General features: G+C 40.3%; 1 protein-coding gene across 3 annotated transcripts; it reads left to right on the top strand.

The window, feature by feature from the left end:
• Positions 1-21: 21 nt before the first annotated feature.
• CSDE1 (cold shock domain containing E1) lies at positions 22-24720 on the top strand. 3 transcript variants are annotated; one of them, XM_075055141.1, is made up of 20 exons: positions 22-111; positions 3913-4335; positions 9543-9741; positions 10515-10624; positions 10982-11074; positions 11599-11696; positions 12456-12537; positions 12892-13020; positions 13186-13311; positions 14150-14362; positions 16155-16295; positions 16384-16542; positions 17139-17246; positions 18116-18291; positions 19301-19413; positions 20134-20253; positions 20484-20662; positions 21636-21799; positions 22660-22792; positions 23389-24720. In XM_075055141.1, the coding sequence occupies exons 3-20, from the start codon at positions 9543-9545 to the stop codon at positions 23434-23436; spliced, it is 2391 nt and encodes a 796-aa protein (XP_074911242.1). In that variant the 5' UTR covers positions 22-111; positions 3913-4335; the 3' UTR covers positions 23437-24720. The 3 variants fall into 3 exon arrangements, with proteins under 3 accessions (XP_074911242.1, XP_074911244.1, XP_074911243.1); XM_075055142.1 differs by lacking the exon at positions 22-111 and adding an exon at positions 1065-1282; XM_075055143.1 differs by lacking the exon at positions 10982-11074.
• The last annotated feature ends 12 nt before the right edge of the window (positions 24721-24732 follow it).

Raw genomic sequence — 24732 nt, forward strand, 5'->3', positions numbered from 1 at the left:
GGCGCAGGCGCGGCTCCGCCCCGGCGCTCTCGCGAGAGGCCGGGATTTATTCCTACGTGCTGTGCCGTGCTGCTCATGGCGGCGCTGGAGCGGGGGCGCTGAGCTGTTGGGGTGAGTACGCCGGACGGCGGGCTTCGGCGGCTCCCGCCGCGGCCCCGGCGGCGCCCGCGCGAGCGAGGGGGCGCCGGGGCCCCCGGGTAGCCGGCGAAGGAGGCAGAGGGCACCGCCGGGCCCGCCTCCCGCCCGCCTCTCGTCTCGGCGAGGCGAAGGGGCCGGGGCGCCCCCCGCCCCGGCCGCGCGGCGTGCGGGGCGGGGGGAGGAGGGCGGACGCCCGCCCGGTAGGCCGCCGCCCGCCCGGTAGGCCGTCGCTCCTGGGGACGGGACGCCGCTGGGCCGTGGCGGCGTGCGCACTACGCTTCCCGGCGTCCCGCGGGCAGACGCCCTGCCGCCGGGGCTCTTGGGGGCTGGAGTGCCGCCCGGCAGCGGAGGCGGGGCCGCCGCGACGCCGGGACTCGCTTTCCCGGCGGGCCGCGCGGGCCGGCGGACCGCGGGGCTCGCTGGGGCCTGCGGGCCGCCGGGCTGGCCGGGGGTGGCGGCGCCGGTGGGTGGGGGGGAACGACGAGGACGGGGGGACGACGGACTACGGGTCCCGGCAGGCCCTGGGCGGGGCCGCGGCGCTGGGGGCTCCTGGGGACGGGCTGGCGCGGCCGCCGGGGAGGGGTGGCGGCGGACGGCGGCTCCCGGCGTGCAGCGCGCGCGCGCAGCCCCACCCGGCGCAGGGGCTAGGCCCCCGTCCCTTTGTGTGCGGGGGAGCGGCCGCCATCCCCCCCCCCCTTTGTGTGCGGGGAGGGCGGCGGGGCGGCCACTCCCTCCGCCGAGCCGGCCCTTCCCCCGCGCCGGGAGGCGGCGGCGCCCGGCGCGGCCCCTTGCCGGCCTTTGCGCTGTCATAGCGTAGGCCGCGGCCGGCCGCCTCCCGCAGACGGCAGCCCCCGCTCGGCGCGCGGCTGGCTGGGGCTTCTGGCACCGCCCCTCGGCGGGGCCCGCGACTCCGCTCGGCGGCCACCATCTTGCTGCAGCGCAGCGAAGAGGGCCGCGCTCGGAGCTCGCCGCGCCGCAGGCCCCCTCCTGACGGCTGCGGCGAGTCTCTGTCGGTCCGGGTCCGGTTTTCTGTCCTCTGGATGAGTAACGAGCGCGGGGCTCTTTCCCAGACTCCGGACCCGTTAAAAGGAAGCGGATTTTTGGTGTTGCGGTTGTGGGTTGTTTTTTTTTTAGTATTCTGCAGGTATATATGCCTTTACAGATGTCCTTGGAAGTTCCTTAACTTTTTTTTTCCCCCGTAGATGTATTTTTTGATGTAAAACTGACTTCACTAACATAGTGAATGTTGGTAGCTGATCTCGTAGCTGTCATGGATTGGCTCAAGAGCTAGTGTTTGGTACTGCTTTCCGATATTCATTGGAAAAGATACGGAGTAGCTGTTTTGTGCATACATACTGAAAATATAAAGCTTTATTTTTTTATTAAATTTGATCTTAGTTATGTAAGAGATGGCTATTTCTAGAAGCACATGTTCTAATCCTGTAAAAATGCATGTTCTTGCAGTTAGCTCTTTTTGTAAAGAAAATGGGAAACAAAACAGTGTTTGTAAGCCAGCACGTTCTGCTGTTAGGCTGAATAGATGGGTTTCTAGCTGTGGACAGCTTTATGTGACTTACTGTCATTTAGCAGAGCCTGCACCTGAAAGATTTCAAGAATAGGACTTGTGCAGGTCTTCCCTGTCTTTGCATTAATCCTTTCAGCTGTAAATATACAAATGGAGAACCCAGCGTGACTTGGGGCTGGGCAGCTGCTTAGGGTGTTTACCATTTGGAGGAGTATTTATAGTAGCTGAATTAAAAAGTAAAGAATTTGAGGCAGACACACACAGTGAGATTTTTTTTTTTTACTTGAGTTATGCTTGCTTGACAGCCCCATATTTTTTTTAATAACTTAAGTGTAGTCAACCAATCTAGTTACCACATCAAACTGGCTTTTAAGGGAAAAGCTTATACCTTATTCCATTACCTGACAAAATTAGTGTTAGTTGTCTTTGGGCAGAAAGGTGTTTTGATTATTCTATGAAAATGTAATATAGTCTATGCCCAGGAAAATGAGAAATGTAATATGATACAAGGTAGAGCTCTAATAATATTAGTCTTAATTAGATGGAAGTGTCTCTGTGTAGTTCCTGTGATACAGTGTATGCTTGCTTCATTTCTTCTGAACTTGGTTGGGGGGATGTTCATTTGAGATCTGAAATGCTGTCCAAAAAATATTAGTATCCTGAAAGAGATTTTGGTAACGGTTGCCTGAATCTAATACAAAGCTAGGTGAAAAGTCTAGCGATCCTGTTGTTCTTGCAATAGCTTTGTGTCTTCTGATTTATATTTTTTTATAATTGAATCTTTCACTGCAAACCTTTCATACCAGATACTGGTTTGTACTGCCCTCATCCAGTTTTATATTTAGTCTCATTCATGTATGTGTAATGGTCTGACAAGAAAACTTAACTTCAGCTGAAAGTTTTTTGGAGTGGTGACTAGAGGAAGATGCTTCATCTGGAGGAGAGGCCATTCAAATACATACTTCTGTGAAAACTGGTTGATGAGTTTGCCTACAGCTATTGTGTGCTTTTGGAGTTTAGAATTCTTATTTGTAATAGCTGACTGCAGTCAGCATTTTCACTGTGTTGAGAGTTAAATGTCTTTGCATTCATGTTTCAGTCACTTAAGTTGACTCATTCAAATTCACTAAAGGGAATTCAAAGCTCAATGTAAATTATGAAATTCTCTTTCCCGCTACAGTGGAGAAATAGGCTTTGTCCATATTTTTGCTCATTTGGTGTGGGACTTGTGGAACGACTTGGGGAAGAGCTGTGCTCTGATGCTTCATGCCTTTAAATTACTGCATAACATGCTCGTTTATCCATAGATTCATAGCTGTGTTGCTTCTTACCAGCTTCTGTGCACAAAAATCTCCTCCCTGGTTTTTTTTTTCCTTTATCTACTGAGTAAGCCACAAACTCAAATCAAAACTTTATTTTATTTCTCTTCAAAAATTCTGTTTCTGTAAGGTTTCAGTTTTATGTGATAGGTGGCAGTTTGTCTAAACCGCTTTCTCATTAAAACACCAAGTGGTACTGCAAAACTTTAGGAGAGAATTACTATCAAGTTACTGTTGCAGAGAGGCTTCTCTGTTATGTTATCAACACAAGTATTATTAATAATATAATCAACATTTTGCAAACACTTTGAAGAAGTCCAGAGAGTGGCTCTGCGCTTATTTTACATGCTATGCCAGGGTGCGTATGGTCTGTGTAGAACAGGCATGCAGCATCTGTACATATAATTGAGAAGTTTATTTTTATACAAAGCTAAAGGTGCTTCTGATATTGCTAGTCCTTGACTTACCTTTTGGAACAAAAATTACCAGGAAATTCTAATTCACACACACGCATACACTCTATTGCTACTCTGAAGGTCTGTGCAAGCACTTATAAATTAAATTATGAGGCAACACCCATATAAAGTTATTGATAGGAGGACTAAGACTTGCATTAAATGATGTTGCTATTCATCAAAATGAAGTTGCTGTTTTAATTGTGCAAACTGGGACCTTTACTGAAATGCCTAACTGTATCTGAAGGGTTTAAAATTGGAAATAACCATATCACTGGCTTGGAGGTAGTGTTTCTTGGAAAACAAAACTGAAAATGGGAATGCCAAATATATCTGTAAAACAGTCTTTCCTAGCATGGATCAAACCTGCAGTATTAAGGTAGAAGAAATGCACCTGTTTGTCAGAACACCTAGGACTGATGTATGATTTCTTTTAAAGTGATACTTACTGTGTGTCTTTTTTTCCTTTCTCCAGTATGAAGTGGAACAGAACAGAATTTACCACCTGAAACTGCTGCTTCAAGTTCAGATCAGGAAAAGAATATACCACATCGTAACAACAACTCAAGACCAAAGAAGAGGAAACTTACACTGAAGATACAAGGCTTGATCTGAATCAAGAAGTTTGTGCCTACTCAACAGCTTCAAAAGAGCACGTCCCAACGCTGCTAGTAGTCTTTGTTTTCTCCAGTGCTGCATTGAAACTGCCCAGGGCAGCAGCACTTGTATTCTCTATTAGCTTGATAGATCACGTTCTCTTGCTATCTTTTTTCTTTCTCTCTCTCTCTCTTTCTCTCTCTTTTTTTTAATAATAGCAGTCTTCATCATTAGAAACTTGTGCTGAACAGAAGAATCGGCTAATACTACTGAAAGTGCAATATTTGAATATCACTGCGAGGTTAGTGCATGTGTTATATAAAGAGTTACATATATTCCTAAACTTAATAGGAAACAAGTTGTCAACAGAAGGGTGTGGGTTTTGTTAGGTTTTTTTTCTCAATTCTTTGCTGTTACTTTGGTACAGTAGTAGTGTGATGAATTAATACAACATGCAGTATGGTTCTATTTAACAATACTTACAACCCTAGGGAGCTGGTTGTTAATGTTTCTCTCTTCCAGTAACAGTAGTGTTGTGGTTCCAATCCTTTCTTTCTTTTTTTTTTTTTTTTTTTTTTTCGAAATAACCTCTGGTTAGGCTTCTTTAAGTCTTACTGCACAGGGTTGTGGGTTTTTGGTTTGGTTTTTTTTTTTTCCTTCTTCTGAGTACTTGTATTTGTGGGGTTCATAGTTCTTATTCTTGTAAACTGACAGATTAGCTGTATTAAAAGTCAATGCTGGGAGTGAACTGTTGGCAGTGGACAGCACAGCCAGGTAGTCATCGTGGTCCAGTATATAACCATTATATTGTAGGTCCGAGCAAGTTTTGTTTGTGCATTGATAGGTTGTGGCCTATTACTAGAAGTTTCTTAAAGAACAGTTTTATGTCGATACTCCTGGTGACATGTATAAATGGACATTGTGTTTGATTTTTGTTAACGCTCTGTTACAACGTTGTGTTTGAACAGGTGTAGGAATATGACAAGCATCTAGAAAGACTGCCAATATTATAACGTATCCTTCTCTCTACAGCAAATTTTAGTGCCACCCTGAGGAGTGTGTCTTTGAACTTCAGTTGCCAGGCTTTAGATGATTGAGTTCTTTGTGCTGTACTGCTAATACTCCTTTAAAGTCAAACTGTTCAAATGGTATCATGCAATGGTAGTCTTTGAGCAAGAGATTATAACAGAGTGGTTTTCTAACCCCAGGATAGGCAGTTCTGAACTTGATTTTTAGGTAGATTTTTGTCATTTTCAGTATCTTATGTACCTTTAGTAGTATTGCCTTTAGTCTACTACTTAATGTCTGTGGCAGGGGTGTACGTGTGTTTGTGTACTTACCTTGTATCACAGATGTGAAGTGGCCATTTTGTTAATGGCTCACAAAAAACATTTGTGTCACTCATTTGAGCTTTCAGCATGGGTTAATGGTCTTGCCTATTATTCTCCTGGGAAAAAGTATAATAAAATATCATTTTCCCTTCCCCCAGCCACCTTACTTGCAGGATCAATTTGTTTTTGAAAAGTATTTCAAACTCTAGGGTGGCTTAAAATCAAACACTTCAGCTGATGCCTTTCCACAAGGGCATCTTCTTGTGTATGGAATGTCCTAGGGGTTGCCTTCCTCAAAAGATGAGTGTTTATACATTGGATGTGATGCTGACAGGAACTAGTCTGTAACTCTTAGCAGTTTTGTATAGTGCTTTTTTTGTTAGATAATTTGAGAAAATGTGTCCTTTAAACATAATCCACTGCGTAAAAAAGATGCACCTCCCATGGCTTTTGTCCCTTGAGCAGTTCAGGCTGGACATGAGGGAAAGACATCTTTACTAGGAGAGTAGCACAGCACTGCAACAGTTAACCCAGAAAGGTGGTGGAACCTCTGCCATTGGAGGTTTTCAAGACTCAGCTAGACAAAGGCATGTCTGCCTTTGTTGTTGGCAAGAGGCCTTTGAGGAGGAGGAGGAGGATAGACTAGAGTTCTTCAGGGGTCTCTGCTGGAGGTCATGTTCTCTGAGTCGCTATTTTTTGATATGTTAGTATTTTAGGGCTTACTTGAACATGTAAGAGTATTCATTTATGCCAGTTGTAGGGTATCCTGATACTTGAGTTTTTGTAATTGTAGAATGAGGGAAGTATTGATTAAAATTAAGAGATTGAGTAACTGCTTGTCCCTTGTACTGTGGCTTATCATGCCACTCTAACAGACAATACTGCATCTTTCTGTTTATTTGTCTTTTTCTAGAAGACCTTATGTAATGCAGTTTGTCACTTAATTTTGGGACAGTATGGAGGCTATCCATCTGAATATGCTGGCAATAAAATTTATATTTAACCTGGCTGTGAACCAGCTGTTTACATAGTAGTTACATACTTTGCTTGATATTTGTAAACTACCGTATTGTAAGGTTTTCTTGCGCTGGTGCTATGGTTCTGTGTTGAAATAGAGTATTTTCATTCTCCCAAAGTTTTGACAGTGTCAAATGTGCCTGAACAGACGCATTTCTAAAGCTGGTAGCAAAATTACTGTACATGACGTTAGTTAAAGTAGAAAAGGATTAAAACAATTACAAATTAAGTTGGTTCTAGGTTGCAGGTCCTCTGGGAGTTGCCTCAAGGGTGCAACGCAGGGGGATGATCATCATCTGTAACTTTTATTTATTGTAATGGGGACCTTCAGGTGTTTGTACACCTCTGAGTTTGGTAGACCTCTGAGTTTGGTCTCACCTTTACTTTTTCTTCTTGACAAAGGAAAACTCACAAGGCATGGAAAATTACTAGTGAATGCAATGAGAGAGGAAGCTCAAATGTTCTTAGAGAGTTAAGTTTTCCCATATGTAACTTTCTTCAACTTAATCGGCTTACATACAGGAACTGCTATATAGCATCGTATATTACCAGGCTTGGGACTCAAAGGTTTGGACAAATACTAATACGATGGAGCTAAGATTACATCTGAATCAATATACTAATTAAATACTTGTGCTCTGATAACCATACCAAGACCTCTGTCAGTTATGTGAAGTTATTAGTTTCTAGTTCATTAGCTTATATATTAACCCCTTCATTCAACTTTTTCATTCAACTTTTTGAACCCTCCCTTTAAAGTGTGAGAGGGGAAGCTGGGTAGTAAGGTAGTCCTTTCCTTGCAGGAGTTTATAGCATGTGGGAAGAAGCACAGTACTGAGAGAGACTCAAAATTAGGCTTTTAGTAGTTGTCTTTAATATAGCTTAAGAGAACATACAGCCTTTGCAGCCATTTCTGCATTGGGGGGTGTATGTGCGCATCTTTGCCTCTGGAGCATTTTCTTATTGAGACTTGCAGCTTTTGTGCAACAGTTGGCCATACTACTGTTACTTATTATAAAAAATGGAAACAAAAATGAGGTGTAAAACAAGAAAATAAGTAGTGCATGTTACAGAAATTATATCAGAACAGATTTACTAGTTCACTGAATTTTTAAAGAGCTTGGGGGTGGTTAACACTGTACTTCATAACTACTGACCAGTTCTGTAGTCCCCTGACACTGTACTGTGCTATCACAGCTGTATGAGATGGAGAACCATTATTCAGTGTCATGAGATACTTTTCCCTACTCCTGTAGCTCCCCCAATTTCTCTTCTTTGTATTTTAGTTCATCTACATCTACCACATGTGGGTCTGAAACAGCAGGGGACTCCCTTGTGTCTGAGGACTGTAGGTCAGGGCAGCAATGTCAACATGTTTTAGTAGCACAGGAATTCACAGGGTTGGTTACCCTGTGAATATACTTTCACTTCTTAATGTTCTTAGTATCAACAATTTTTCAACAAATATGAAGCATTTGGTCTTTTCCCAAGCAATTATGAAGTACCAGTTTTGGTATTTTTCTTGAAACTTTTTTAGAAATTCTGACATCAAAACATCACTTCCTCCTGCAAAATGAAATGTGTGAAAATACCCTTTAGGTTCTGGTATGACATCCGCTTTGCATGAAAGTCTAATTAAATAACATGTAAGCCATAGCATGAAGGTGGAAATGTTCCAGGAAAAATAAACCAGTGTGGGTTATGCTTAACAGTTTCACCATTAACCAGTACCAGCATCTTTTTTAGAATCATTTGAGATGAATGGTTGAAGGCTAACTGCTTTTGAGAAGTTGCTGTGTACAATGGTGTGAGGACTGATGTTTTCCTTTTTATCTTGGAGGTCAGAACTCTGTCAATCCTTATTTCTTGCGGTTGTTCCTAATGTATTTTTTTAATGTCAGTCTCGCTTAACAAAATATAAAGATTTCTGCCCAAGAACTCCACAGCAGGTGTTTTTCAGTGCTCTGATCACTTTTAAACTGATTTCCAAACAGCCTAATCAGACATGCTGTAACTATACCTTTTAATACATTGAATAACTCGATGTCTGTATTAGAGTAAGAAGCAGGACCATTTTACAAGTTGTCTTTTATCTCCACTAAACATATTGCTGACTAATTTTGAATCTCTTCTGCTTGATGCAACAAGAAAACAGAGAATAGATACAATCTTGTTCTGTTTCCAAAATAAATACTCTGGAAACTGCAGCAAATAAAAGCCTCCAATACTGTATTTTATAAAGATGCATATTGACTGTTTGGGGAGGGAAGAGGGTTGCTTCAGTAGTCTTTCTTGAATTACAGTGTTTAATGGGGTGTAATACACTTCAGTTCATTTAATTGCTAACCTGTAAATAGAAGTGGCTTCCTTTAAAAATGAGACTTGCACATCAAAAAGCCGATGAGTTAGTAAAGGGACTTGTCAATATTTCAAGGTTGAGTCTGTGCCTTGAAAAGAAAAGATACCCTACCCCCGCCCCCCCCCCCCCCAAAAAAAAAAAAATTTTCAGGGATGTGAGTTAATTTAACAGTTCATTATGGCTTTAACTTTTTAAGTTTAATGCTGTTTTCAAGTTTTCTCAGTCTCTCTAGCACTTGAGTTCCTATGCCACAGAAATGTTAGTTTAATTCTGGGCATTAATTCCATAACTATGCAAAAATGTTTAAATACTTAAAATGATTTTTTTAGTGTGAAAGACTTAACAGGCAAACTAGGGACAAACTTTGCAGGGATGTGAACCTAATTCTATTGGTTCATAACAGTTGCATTTTCCTAATTGCCTGTTTAATTTGGAAGAGCAGATAATTGAGATATTTTCGGGCTCTGGTGTGAAATAGTGAATGCGGGAGTACTTTGAGGTATAATACTTAAGAAAGTCAGAAGTTTGTTTTGGTCTAAGCAAGCTTTATTTTGGTGTTGTATTTCTAGCCTATTTTGTAAATATGTTGCCTGTCTAAATTTTAAGGATTATTGTTTTACAAAAGCTTAACTATTTTGGTGTTCTTACTCTATTTTAAAAATGGTTAGAATTTGCTTGTTACAGTAACTTCCACAAGCTCTTTGTGTTTGTTATTCTGTTATATGGGCATGGAGAAAGGAAACTTATTTTAAGTAGAGTGGTTTTTGTGGTTTTTTTCCCCCTATGCTTTCTTTTAAACAGATGAGCTTTGACCCAAACCTGCTCCACAACAATGGACACAACGGGTACCCCAATGGTACTTCGGCAGCGCTGCGTGAGACTGGGGTTATAGAAAAACTGCTGACCTCTTATGGATTCATTCAGTGTTCAGAACGGCAAGCTAGACTGTTCTTCCACTGTTCACAGTATAATGGCAACTTGCAGGAGCTCAAAGTAGGAGGTAATTAGGCAACTTTCAGAGCTTCTTGACTGAGTGAAGACCAGTCTCTTTCACTTGCCGTAGAAAATCCTTTTATCTTGTGGCATGAACAGATGTGTGCTGTTGCTTCTGGTGGGCTAAGGAGACAACTGAATTAATAATTTGTCACTTCTAATGAGAGACCTTTACAGCATTTAAGCTTTGTGCAGCTTATATGAATACAGTTGTGGCCATTCTGGAAAAGGTGTGGCTTTAGGTCAAACTTCTATAACTGAGATGAAGGCAAGTGCTTCCATCTGTGGAAGACTGTGGAAGAATATACTTCATGTACTCAGCATTTCTTTTTTTAGAATTAGTTTGAAGATGGCCTATTGTTTTTCAGACTGGGGAGGCTGCTATTTCATGCTACTAATTAATGTGGCAGTGAAGTTTCTAAACTGTTGAATGGCATATGTTATGTTTGAACTTCAGTGTGAAGTCCGCTGTATAGTGAGCGTGGCAGGGAATTATTGAGGGGCAAGCCATTATGACAGAATAGTTCATTAGCAACAAAAGTGAATAAGCAGAATAACTAGAGAAATATTTGCACATAATGTCCTTTCTTGGTAACAAAAGCACCCGAGTTTTACTTTGTTGTGTTTGGCTACAAGTGGCAAATTGTTGAATGTAAACATTTAGTGATCTTAAAAAACCTCAAACAAACACACACCCCCCATCCCCCCCAAAACCCCCAACAAAACAAAACAAACCCAGACAAAACTCTGACGCCATTATCATGTTTGATTGTCTTGTAGACGATGTTGAGTTTGAAGTGTCTTCTGATCGCCGAACTGGAAAACCCATTGCTATTAAATTGGTGAAGATAAAACCAGAAATACTACCTGAAGAACGGATAAATGGACAAGTTAGTGCCTGTTTCTATACATGCATAATTTCCATCCTTTACTCTAGTACAGAAGGCTACATTCATTTAGCATGCATATTAACTACATACAGTATACGGTTACACTGAAATATATTTTTGTTGTTCTGATAAAAATTCAGAGGTTTAGTTTGACCTCTTACTTGGCTCCAAACAGTTCTTAGAGTCAACAGGTGTTCTGTAAGATTGAAACTTTGCAACGTGGCATTCTCTGTTGAGTTACACTAGGGGTACATCCCTGAGTGTATAGTAGAGGATACTGAGATTCATTTTGTTATTCAACAGTGCTGCTCCTGAAATGACTAGCAATGGATTTATTTTTTTTTTTTTGACTGGTAGGTTGTGTGTGCTGTTCCTCACAATTTAGAGAGTAAATCTCCAGCTGCCCCGGGTCAGAGTCCAACAGGGAGTGTATGCTACGAACGTAATGGGGTAAAGCTTACGTATTTTACTTGAACTCTTCACTGATCCATCACTGTGGCCTATGAGCAAAAGAATTGACGCAATTTAACATAGGCAATTGACACTGCTGAGAACTGTAGTTCTTGGCCAAAAGCATGCTTTGGTAATTACTACAAACAGAAATGTTACTTGCTTGCTTATATCTATGGAGAACTTTATATAGAGACAAATAGTTGTTTTTCTTTTTTAAAACTTAATGAAGCTGGGTTATGTAATGTTCATGTATCCTTATCTTGAAGTTTTAAAGTTTAGAAATTGACATTTAACAATGGCCACGTACAAACCTTTCAACTTAAGTTGCTTGTTACAGACTCATCAAAACAGCACAATGGAAGAAAGAGTGTTTTTGCATGCCATGTTTGATCATTTTGTGATTTTTCTCACTAAATTATTTTCTTTAATAGCAGATACTGTTATTAAACAAAACTGTGTTAATCTTTCTTTGAAACAACTATTCTGAAAATAGAGTAATATTAGTCAATTTTAATTTACAGGAAGTATTTTACCTGACTTACACCCCAGAGGATGTTGAAGGAAATGTACAGCTGGAAACAGGAGATAAAATAAACTTTGTAATTGATACAAACAAACAGTAAGTTGGTATTGCTTTTCTGATTTCATACTTTGTTTTAGTAGTGTTGTGGTTTAACCCCAGCCAGCAACTAAGCACCATGCAGTGGCTCGCTCACTTCCCCTCCAGCTAGTGGGATGGGGGAGAGGAAGGGGCGGGGGGGGGGAGTAAATCCCGTGGGTTGAGATAAGAACAGTATAATAGGACAGAATGGAAGGAAATAATGAAGATGATATCACAATGATAAAAGGACAATAATAATAAAAGAATTGGAGTATACGAAACAAGTGATGCACAATGCAATTGCTCGGTGCTCAGCAACCGATGCCCAGTTAGTTCCCAAGTAGGGATCCACCCCCCCCAGGCCAACTCCCCCCAGTTTATATATTAGGTGTGATGTTACATGGTGTGGAATACCCTTTGGCTAGTTTGGGTCAGCTGTCCTGTCTGTGTCCTCTCCCAACTTCTTGTGCCCCTCCAGCCTTCTTGCTGACTGGGCATGAGAAGCTGAAAAATCCTTGACTTAGTATAAACACTACTTAGCAATGACTGAAAACATCAGTGTGTTATCAACATTATTCTTATCCTAAATCCAAAACATAACACTATACTAGCTACTAGAAAGAAAATTAACTCCATCTCAACTGAAACCAGGACCAGCAGTCAGGCAGAATTTATGCCTGTTCCAAGAACTGAAATGGCACTATGAAATATAATCTTAATTTTTGCTCCAGTTTTTACTTGTTTCAGGTTTGCTCTGTTTACTTTTTTTCCCTCTAGTACTGGTGCTGTAAGTGCTCGTAACATTATGCTATTAAAAAAGAAACAAGCCCGCTGTCAAGGAGTAGTCTGTGCCATGAAAGTAAGTGATGCTTTAGCTTTAAAGTTTCATTTGAAAATGAAATCCTGTTCCGAAACATGGTGTTGTAAGTCATATATTTAGGGCATTAAGAGCTCTTAACTATTTGGAGCTGTGGGTGTAAACTGGGTGAAACGGTTTAAAGAGCTAATCTTTGATACTAATACCATCCTTAACAAAGGAAGTCCTGTTTACTTCCATTTATATATTTCTTGTGGTAGTCTTAGCTCTGTGCGTTCATAAGTCTGCTATACTGGTATGTCATAGTCTTTTATTGTGTTTCATAGAATCTGTAAAATTTTGTCTTGGTATGTTAAGAGAATAGGCAATTTATTAAACACTTTGTTCTGTTCTTAGGAAGCCTTTGGATTTATTGAGAGGGGTGATGTCGTGAAGGAGATATTCTTTCACTATAGTGAATTTAAAGGTGACCTAGAAGCCTTACAGCCTGGTGATGATGTGGAGTTTACAATCAAAGACAGAAATGTAAGATGAAATCCAGTAAAAACTGAAGACAAGATCTTAGGGCATAACTGGACAGCTGTCTGTTTTCTCAAATTAACTTCTAAAAAGAAGGGGGGGAGGAGGTTGATTGGAAAACGTCTGTTACTTAACTCCTCTATGAGTATTTGACTGATTTTGTGCTTTTAGGGTAAAGAAGTTGCAACAGATGTTAGACTGCTGCCTCAAGGAACTGTCATTTTTGAAGATATCAGCATTGAACATTTTGAAGGAACCGTAACCAAAGTAATTCCAAAAGTACCCAGCAAAAACCAGGTGAATTTCAGTATTTACTGAAGATTATGTGAAATGTTGTATTGATTGTGTTGAATTCCAGTCAAACAGTAAAAATGTTCCCCTTTCCCTGTAACAGTCTGCTGCATAAGCATCGCGTCAGAGTAGAGGAGTAAGCTTGGGCTTAACTTGTAACAAACACTGATAGCAGTCACAGTATGCAATTTTTTCTAAAGATTATAAAGAGGAAGAATTAGGGTAGTGGTGCATTGGGGGTGTCTGTTTTCTTTAATGTTTCAAATACTTCCCATTGAATTTTGTGGGTTTAGGATGTATCTTTAAGGCAAAAGCACAGGGAAAAGGGGAGAAAATACTTGCTGGAATAAGCCTGATCTGTGGATTCCTGTGAGCATTAACAGTTAATGAGGTTTTTGACAGAGAGATAACTTGACCTTTAATGTTTGGCTTTGAGGAAAAAGTGTACATGAGCACTTCCCTTAAGGTTTTAGGCACGTCTGTCTTACTGTTTGGGGTGGGAGTTTTTTGTGTGTTTTGAACACTTAAGGAAGACACTGCCTTTTAGAAGTTTTGTAATTATGTTTGTAAACTTAATTCTTGAAATAGAGTCTTAATTTCTTTGGCAGTATATGCTTGGTGCTTAAAAAAACCCAAACAACAACAAAAGCCATCTTGCATTTGCCTGTGGACAGTAAATTACAAATTAGGAATGGCAGAAATGAAGCATAGTGGTCTGAGTCCAGCGGGCATTTGGTGTCATCCATACTTCCGTTAATATTACTATTTCTGCCAACTATTCTTGTCTGCAGTTACGCTGAGTCTTGTAGGTAAACTAACTTGTGTTGGGTTTTCTGTCTGCTAGAGTGATCCATTACCTGGCCGTATCAAAGTTGACTTTGTGATTCCTAAAGAACTTCCATTTGGAGACAAAGATACAAAATCCAAGGTGACCTTGCTGGAAAGTGACCACGTTCGATTCAATATTTCAACAGACAGACGTGACAAACTGGAACGAGCCACCAATATTGAGGTTCTCCCCAATACTTTCCAGTTTACTAATGAAACTAGGGAAATGGCAAGTATCTATCTTTAGAAGTTTTTAATTCTTGAGGGGAAGTGGAATTAAAACATGGGGGGGTTTGTCTTAAATGGTAACGTAATATAAAAATCACTACTGTCTTCCATTGCCTTTTCTGAAATCCAGTCCTCAGATGTACACTTCAAACAAAGTGCTTAAATGGTCTAAAATTCAGGATTAATGCTGTGCGCCTTTCCTTTAAAAGAATAAAAAGTTAACTACGGAGTAAATAGAAAATTAAACCTCAGTTGGCCCTCTCTGGGTGATTGCTAGCCGGTTACAGCAGACAGAGAAGTAATGCAATCTTGAACTATTAGTTTAAAAATTCACATGCCTGAGTCTAAATAGGTAACTACTCCTTAGGAAAACTGGAAGAACCTGGGGCTACTCTGGTTCAGGTAGTGAGAAGTCTTAAGAATCAGAGGAGGTACTGTGTGCAGCTTTTGGATTTCATGTTTTTTGACCAATCCCTCTCTGTCTGAGGCTCCAGCAGAAGGATGGTAAAGAGCTATGTTTTATCAGAGACAAAAAACTCCTTGTGGGTTACAGGGACTAAGATGGATGTGCTTATCAGTATTAAAGAATATCTTCCATTTCTGTAATTTGGAATGTTGGTTGTGTTCCAACTGAACTGTAAGTTTGCCTTCCTTTTCAATTGGAGTCCAATTACAATGCTGTTGCTTCAATAGGCTCTGAATTAGGGACCCTTTGCTTTAAGGAAACCACTGAACTTTGGCTTCAGCCTCTTGGTTTTTGGCATTCTATCCTATAGACTTCTACTCTGGCTGGATATATTTGCCTGCCTGAATTGAGCTGTCATTGAGGTGAAAAGTATTGGCTGCTTCTAGAAAGGTTAGCTCATTTTCCTGAGCTTGTGAAAGCTATGCGAGAGAAGAATGTTCCTAAAGGTGGAAAGTGCCTTTGCATTGTCATAGTTAAGGGCTCTATAGTAACTGGGCTGAACTGAATATGTTCATGAATTCTATCTTGCTCAGTGCCTCTGGCATGATCTAGTACTAGTTCTTCCTAACTTGAGTAATGAACTCTTTCAGCAACCTTATAGAGCCTCTTTTTTTTTTCCCCCTTTAATTTATTTTTTAACAGAGTTCAGGGTGACAAATGGATTATTTTAATTTTTTTTGACAGTTGATGGGGCACAGCATGTGCTGTTTATCATTCAGAATTCCATTTTTAGTGGTTACCAGGAAGGCCAAAAAATACTACGTAACATGCTTGCCATAATAGACACACATGGATATGATAGTCTTGTTTTAACAAACTTCTTTGTAAAAAAGCTTTTTAATTTCTCCATTTGTGTTTGGAAATCTGATGGCTTTTCTCTTCAACTTCCCTCCGACCACTGGTTTTATTTCCTGTTTATATCGTTTCTTGTATGTTTTGTATGTGTTTATGTATGTATTCCATACCTGTATAGATGATGCATGTATTTGAAGAGTTACCCCCTTCAAGACTGTGTTCTCTGTGTAGTAGTAATGTCAGGTTCTTTAACTGCAGTCTTTCTTGTTAATGGCTTAAATTAATCTTTTGCACTTCACTCATCATAAGAAATTAAGTTGAGAAGCTAGGTAAGTACAGCTTGTTTGCATTTCAGGTTGACCATAGCCATTAGCACTACAGTTTGCAAAGAAGCATATTGCATAAACCAAGAAGTGTGTTCACAGGATTCAGGCCTTGTTATTAACGTGCTCCACAGACAGATGTGGAGTACCTGCAGACAGGTGTTGCATACTAGTAGTAAAACTGTAATTGTACATTTGACTATTCTTAGGGTGTGATTGCAGCAATGAGAGATGGCTTTGGCTTCATTAAATGCGTGGACCGAGATGCTCGCATGTTCTTCCACTTCAGTGAAATTATGGATGGAAATCAACTCCATATTTCTGACGAAGTAGAGTTTACTGTCGTTCCTGTAAGTGAGATTAATACTTTTATGAAATCTTAGTTTTTAAAGAAATTATGTGCAACCTGTCTAAAATCTGATCAATCGTGTTTTTCAGGATATGTTGTCAGCCCAAAGAAATCATGCTATAAGGATTAAAAAACTTCCAAAGGGCACGGTTTCTTTCCACACCCAATCAGATCACCGTTTTGTGGGCACTATAGACAAAGAAGCCACTCCAGCCAAAGCCACTAGCCCAAATAAAGGCAAAGAGAAGGTAATGCTGCTCTTCTACTTGTGAAGTACCTGTTCTGCATTCCTGGCTTTGGAGACTGAGGCTGCTTACTTAAAATCTGTAATTCAGCTTCTTGAAGCACTGTTTATCCTGTATAAATGTGAACTGCATTGAATAGCTAATGACAGCTGTCAGTGAAAACTAACTTGTGTGAAACAATATAATAAAAGCATCATTAATGATCACGTTGAGGATGATTTCCAGGAACTTGATGGGAAGTTTCTTTCTGCCTCCTACTACATCAGGTGCTGGGTAGAATTGGTTAAAATTAAATTTCTAGGGCTAGAGGAGAACCTTTGTTGTTTTGTCATGCTATTTTAAACAATGCCAGAACACTTTAAACTTCCACTAAATACTTAACTGGAAGTGGTGATAATACTTTTTCTTTAAAAATATTGTTTAGTATAATTTAAAGCTTCTTACTCAGAGTTGATTGTGGTGGTGTGTTTTTCACCAGTTACTGAGCAGTTACTGTAAAACCACTGTGGCTCAAATGAGCAGTGCTTGGATTGTATGTAGTAAACTTGTTTGCTTACAAATAAGGCACCAATTGCTGAATTCTGCTGTCTTCTTTTTAGGAAGCTGAGGATGGAATAATTGTTTATGATGACTGTGGAGTAAAACTGACCATTCCTTACCAGGCCAAGGATGTGGAAGGATCTGCTAATCCCCAGATAGGAGATAAGGCAATATAACTAAGTATACCATTGGGAAATATTTTTCTGTGCATTGTGAGATGGGAGCTTCTCTTTGCCTTGTTATTGGACTTGTTCTCCCTCTAAGAACAAATGAAGGACAAGGCATCTGCATAATGTTACCCATTTCTTTTCTTCTGTCCTAGGTTTTAGTGGCTTAATCTTCTGTATAACTAAGAAAAATATCCTAAAACCTGGTGATACATATATGAAAATAGCATCTTACAATGTAGATGATGCTTTTTAAACAAGGAATTCTGATCATTAAGACAGTGGACTCCACTTGTGAATAATCAAGAGGAGATTAGCATAGAGACTTTGAGATGGATGTTGAAGAGGGAGAGTGTACCCTTATGAGCTGAGCAAATTAGCATGAGAGACAATGGAAAGGGAAGAAGAGCTCAGAGATCTGGAAGAGCAGCCTAAAAACTGTCAGTGATCAGGAGCCATGCTAGGAAGGCACTGATTACTGTTTCTAAAAATCTGAAACAAGTGACTGAAGCTAGGTACATTATCACCAGGGGGCAACAGTGAGCAGTGTAGTGAAAGGAGGTGAATCACATAACTAGAAAGATTGTCATCTTTAATAGGTAAAAGAAGCTGAGTGCTAGAGGCTGTCTTGCCTTGCAGATAGTCACTGGTGTGACTGCTACTCTCTGGAGTGTAGTAAATGTCAATGACTGACAGGTGTTTATGGCAGAGTAGTGGCTAGAAAATTGCTTTCCTGGAGAGTATTGTTACTCTTAGGTATTGTTTAGAGCTACACAGCTTTGAAACGAGTTGTTTCGGGGTCTTTTTGCTGGTGGTCGTGGTTTGTTTAGGTTTTTTCTATGTAGTATTGATATGCATCTCTTCAACAGGTCGAGTTCTGTGTTTGTGAAGTGAAGAGAACTGGTCTGCAAACAGCTGTTTCTGTCAGAATGCTAGGACGCAATTACAGCTCTAAGAGGCTTTTGGGATACGTGGCAGCCCTGAAAGATAACTTTGGATTTATTGAAACAGCCAATCATGATAAGGAGATCTTTTTCCACTACAGGTGAATGACAGTTTTATTATTATTATTGTTTGTTTGCTGCTGGTGGTGGTGTTTGTTTTGTTGCAGCAGCAGGGTTTCGTAGGGTTGACTGTTAAACTCATTTGGACTTAACACACGTTGTCGTGGTTTAACCCCAGCCAGCAGCTAAGCACCACGCAGCTGCTCACTCACTTCCCCCCACCCCACCCCACCCCGCTGCCCAGTGGGATGGGGGAGAAAATTGGGAAAAGAAGTAAAACTCGTGGGTTGAGATAGGAACGGTTTAATAGAACAGAAAAGAAGAAACTAATAATGATAATGATAACACTAATAAAATGACAACAGTAGTAATAAAAGGATTGAAATGTACAAATGATGCACAGTGCAATTGGTCACCACCCGCCAATCGACACCCAGTTAGTGCCCAAGCAGCGATTTCCCCCCCACCCCCACTCCCCCCAGTTTATATACTAGATGTGACTTCACATGGTATGGAATACCCTGTTGGCCAGTTTGGGTCAGGTGCCCTGGCTGTGTCCTGTGCCAACTTCTTGTACCCCTCCAGCTTTCTCGCTGGCTGGGCATGAGAAGCTGAAAAATCCTTGACTTTAGTCTAAACATTACTTAGCAACAACTGAAAACACCAGTGTGTTATCAACATTCTTCTCATACTGAACTCAAAACATAACACTGTACCAGCTACTAGGAAGACAATTAACTCTATCCCAGCTGAAACCAGGACACACATATATATGCTTAGGTGTCTCAGGTTCCATTTATTATCTCTGCTGGACTGGTTCAGGCTTTTCTGTTAATCAGCAGTCTTGGTGTTCTGTGCCTCTGAATCCCAGGCAAAGAAATACAGTTGTATTGTATATTTGAAATGCATTGCTTTCTTGAATGAGGATTTCCTGAAAATGTGAGGTGCTGAGCTACTTAAAGAGTTTCTGATCAACTTACATAAATGTTGGATGAGCATCACTGTTGTCATGTAACTAAAGGAAAACTGTACATAATTCTATTCCTGTAGTGAATACTGTGGTGATATTGATAGCCTGGAACTTGGAGACACTGTTGAATACAGCTTGTCAAAAGGCAAAGGAAACAAAGTTAGTGCAGAAAAAGTGAACAAAACACATGCAGGTAAGACTATACCTTGTATTTTCTGCTTACAAGGCTTTTGGCAGGTGCTGATGGATAAAGTTCGTTAATAATCTATTTACAGTTGGACCTTAAACCAAGAGGATGATGCTTAATGTGGTGGTCATTGGTTTCCTGAAAGCTGTTGCCTGTGTTTCCAGAGAACAGACAAGTGCAGACCAACAGTCCTATAGACAGTAGCAACTCTTTGGACCTTTACCATACTCTGTCCTCTTCCATTGGAGAGTTATAAGGAGAGACCTAGTGGCAGAATTAGACAAATTAGTAATTGCACTAGTTGTGCTTTACCTCACAGAAGGAAAATTGCAGGAGGAATGCGGATGGGGGTATTAAGAATTTGGCGGCAAAAAAAGCATACTTAAACATTATTGAATGATTAAAGTGAGCAGGGAATGGGAATGCAGTGGAAGAGAAGTAAAATATTTTGATTTGCTTTTCAAGTTCTATGGCCTCTAGTTTCATGAGAAACTAATATTTTTCTACTTCCATGTTTGAAGTGTTGGTGTGGTCTTGGTTAGAAAAGCTATCATTACTTATTGCTGTATTAAAGCTGTTCCAGTTTTACTGGGTGATAGTGCGCTGCCTTAGGTGTCTTGCAGTGCAAACTATTGGCTCCTGGTCAATCTGAAGCGCTTATTAATTCTTTTTAAAATAAAGTGTGACTAGAACATCCTGTTCTTCCACTGTCTTGTTTCTTTTCAGTGAATGGTATCACCGAAGAAGCTGATCCAACTGTTTACTCTGGTAAAGTAATTCGTCCTTTGAGGAGTGTAGATCCCACACAAACTGAATACCAGGGCATGATTGAAGTCATGGAGGATGGTAAGATTTTTTGCTTTTAAATTACGTGTTCTTTCACAAATGCATAAGAAGCGTAGAAGTTTAATAAACTGTAAATAGAGGTGTTGAGGATTATATTCACACTACAGGCAATGTTCATACTACTAAGCTGACCATAAGAGTACAGCTTCTAATACTGGAAATAAATTCTGAATGCCCTCAGGTAGGAAAGGATACCTCTCAGTTCTGTCTTGTGCTTTTTACTCCTGTAGGTGAGATGAAAGGAGAGGTCTATCCATTTGGAATTGTTGGAATGGCAAACAAAGGTGACTGTCTTCAAAAGGGAGAGACAGTAAAGTTTCAGCTCTGTGTTCTTGGTCAAAATGGGCAGACAATGGCTGTTAACATCACACCATTCCGCAGAGCCACAGTGGAATGTGTGAAAGATCAGGTGAGTGACTGCTGCTATGAAGACAAGATGCATGTTAATAGGAAATTGCTGCTTGGCTTGGCATAGAGCAGATGAGAACCCACTTCAGCACTTGAATCCAGGAAGCTTGTTGTGCACAAATAGATTGCTTTGTACTCTGGTTCTAGGGAATTAAGTTTGTGTAACTCAAGTACTGGCTGAGTGAACTCAGTACTTGGTTTGATGCTGATATACCAGTACTACTAGCAGCAGTTCCTGCTGTGATTGACTCTGAAGACACTTGTTTTTGAGATGTCCTAGAAGTTGATCTAACTAGTTTCTGCTGAACAAAGCACTGAAAAACAAAAAAAAGGTGTTCAAAAAAAGAAACAAAACTGCGCATACTCTGCTTCCAGAAGAAGCTTCTTCACAGCATTAAGCAGTTAATGATTACAGTCCACCCGAAATGTGAATGCTGATCATTGCATTAGTTGCATCTCAGAATGATTAGAATTAAAGTGCTGTGAATGCTTTCTATTTTTATAGTTATTCTGCAGCACTAAGCTCTAGTCATTTATGGAGAGGCTGGATGAGTTTTGCTGGTTTATACATGAGTAGAACAGTAAATGGCAGTAACTGACTTCTTACACCAGTGACAGATCAAAAAATGGGTTTCTACTGTGTAACTTTTAAGGTGGAGTCTTAGAAAAGAACATGCAGCAGCGCTCTTCTCAGTTTAATACAACTGCCAGGACTTTGGCAGTTTTCAGAACTTGTTCTATAGACTTTGGGGTTTAAATGTGACTTTACAAACCCAAGAAGAGTGCCTAGACTTCCAGAAGTACTGTTTACAGACAGCATATTCTGTTCAGTGTAGAAATTGCATTTCCACCTCTATTAGGCACTTCAGAGGTTTTTTTTCTAGAAAAAGTAGTTAAACTGCAGTAATGAGTAAGTCATTGCATCTGTTTGGATCAAGAGGAAAGAAATAACCTTGTGATGTGTTGGTTTTCAGTTTGGTTTCATTAACTATGAAGTGGGTGACAGCAAAAAGCTCTTCTTCCATGTCAAAGAAGTTCAGGATGGTGTGGAGCTACAGGCTGGGGATGAAGTGGAGTTCTCGGTAATCCTGAACCAGCGCACAGGAAAATGCAGTGCCTGTAATGTGTGGCGTGTCTGGTGAGGATTTAGAATTAAAGTGATTTAATCTGGCACACTGTCTGCATCACAGTAGTGAAGCACGTGCTGCTTCTAAACTGAGCTAGCTGTTCCTAGAATGGGAGCTCTGAATTTCAGCTGGCATCAGTGAGAGCCTCTCACCTGAGAACTGCCAGCACTTGTAGAGTGTCCAGTACAGTGCAGCAGCAGAACTCTTGCCTTTTCTTAATTACAGATAGCTTGTTCTTTTTAAACTCTCTGGCCAGCATAGTACATAGTGCTTCCACCTGTTTTTTGAAGAGCAACTTTCATTTTTAAATACAAAACCAACATTGTTGGACACTCTTTTCTTTTTGGTATGTCATTTCTTAATGGTGGTGGGTAATTTTTTTTTTGCTTTTGAACTATTTGCACATTTTGAAGAAAACTGCACAATTTTGATTTTGCTTAAGCTTGAGATAGTGCTTTTACAGCAACAGGAAGCTAACATTTAATTTTTTTCACTGAAAATTCTCTGGTTTTGTAATCTTCAGAGATGTTAATGCTGTGCCATTATGAACTGGCAACTCGTAAGCCTTTTATTGTTGCAGTTAAAGGGAACAGAAATGTAGGAAATACTACTGACGTGTGCATGAGAGTAAATGCGACACTTCTACTCACTAAAGATAACCTTTTGAGGATACTGTTTTGACCTACTGCTATTTCAGAGTCCTGTGTTTAAAGTAATGGTTTTGAGGCAGACATATGTGGTGTCATCTAGAAGGTCTGCTTTCACACAGGACAGATTATGCTAATGGCTTAATGGGGAAAGTGACTATAAATTAGGTAGCCTACACCATCTCTGGGACGTCATCAGTGCTCTGTATGGTTGACTGTTACAGTGAAGGCGCTAAGGCTGTTGCTGCTCCACGTCCTGATAGACTTGTTAATCGTTTAAAGAGCATTAATCTGGATGATGCCAATGCTCCTCGTCTAACAGTTCTTCGTCAGCCTAGGGGACCGGATAACTCAAAGGTATGTATGATAAAAGGCTAGCTTGCAGAATAACAGCAGTTTGTGTTTCAACTTAGATAATATTGTTTCCTCTGTTGGAAGCCTTAACTGTTTGAAATGTGGTGTCTGTTTTCATTCCATAGTGAGCTAGTCACCTGCTCTGTGTGTGTGATTAAGATTATTTTTGTGTGAAGTCAGGATGCTGTACCCTGTGTGAATAATGCATACTGTGGTTTCAGGAGAGCACACAGTACAGAAGAAACCAATTGCTGCTTGTGTTCTATCCCATAATGACTATCTTGGTTTGTTGTTTGTTTTTTTTTTCATTTATAAACATCCTGCTCCCCTTCTCAGAGATAGCAAGTGAAATCCCTTTACCTGAACTTGGCTTTCACATAAGGTTCTGCTTGATAAGCAGAAGGAGTAAAGTGTCTGGAATCTGTGAAGTATCTAGGACTATAAAGAGCAACCCACAGAACCTGTTTTGTTACCGTCTTTGTTTCTGAAGATGGAGGTGGCTAACTGGGAATGTGCTAATGCTGTACTTGGTTGGAACAGAACAGGTTTGCTTTAAAGCATGATGCTGGAGCTAAAAGTTTGTTTTGTTTTCCTTGCAGGGATTTGGTGCAGAGAGAAAGATCCGTCAAGCTGGTGTTATAGACTGATCACAAAACCCATACCTGATGTACGACTTGAGTGGTGGGGGCTGGTGAAGGGTACTGAATATCTCCCTATTCATCCCTTCCTCCAAATTCTAAGAAGCTATTACACCAGTTTTAACACCTTCTCATGTTATGTTTAAAATAAATTTATGAAACCATTTTAAAATTATGCACAGTTGCATTCTGGAGAACTTAAGGTGGCGCCTTATAGTATCACATTTTAGAAGCTTGTTTTGAATGGTGCATTTAACGCAACTGGTAACTGCAAATCTACATTGCCTATGTGAGTAAACATTATAGACAGCTCTACTCTGGTAGACCTTATGGAATTCTGCACTACAGTTATCTATGCTTTATCTTTGTTATTCTGGCCAGGGTATTACTATGCCTTAGTGCTCAGTTGCATTATGTCTTTCCTTCCAAGTGGAAGCAGAAGGCTCGCTTCAGCTCGCTCCACTCAAATTCTGAGGACCACATGAGGGTGGAATAAGTTCAACTTTATATAAAATCTGTATGAACATTCAGATAACTTAAGTTGATGGCCAAATGTTACACTGTTTTCATATTTCATTTAACTTGAGTCCTTTAGCCAGCAAAGTTGTTAGAGCTCAATGAAAGTCTCTTTCTGGGGTTGACTTATTTTTGTAGCGTTCTGAAACACATGCAGTGCAGAATTTCATAAGGCTGAGGTGTGCCATCAGTGTGGTAATTTAAATATATTTAAAACAATGCACAAATCTGCTGCTGCTTAGAACACTGCAGCTTCTAAACCCAGTTTCTTTTACTGATTTAAATTTAAAGAGAAAGAAGTTGTGCCTGAAGTGAATACATTTTTTTCTTTTTTGCAGCCGGCACCCAGTGTACTGTAAAAGAATAAATACTTAGGCTTTCCATAGCTGTATTGAGACTTTCATCAAGGTGAAATAGTTGATGTCTGTGTGCTTTTTTTTTTTCCCCTTCCTCCTCCTCCCCCTGCCCCCCATCCCCCATTTCCCCCGTCACACTTTATCAAGCAAGAAAACTGAATGATTGGTCTAAGTATTACTTTAACCAAAAAGATCAGGAGTTACTTTCTTTGAATAGAGGGCAGTACTGTGTTTGGGTTTTTTTTTTTGTTTGTTTGTTTGTTTGGTTTTATTTTTTTTTCATGTTACCTCTATTCTCAATTTAGGGTTTTCTTCTCTGGGAGATGCATTATCTTTGTAAAACAAACATTGCTTTCTCCAATTTTTTCTGTTAATGGCAAAGAATGGAAATAGAATAAAGTTTTACTGATTTTGAAAAAAGCTTCCCTCCTGG

This window comes from Buteo buteo, chromosome 23 (genome assembly GCF_964188355.1).
Source record: "Buteo buteo chromosome 23, bButBut1.hap1.1, whole genome shotgun sequence".
Classification (NCBI taxonomy): Eukaryota; Metazoa; Chordata; class Aves; order Accipitriformes; family Accipitridae; genus Buteo; species Buteo buteo.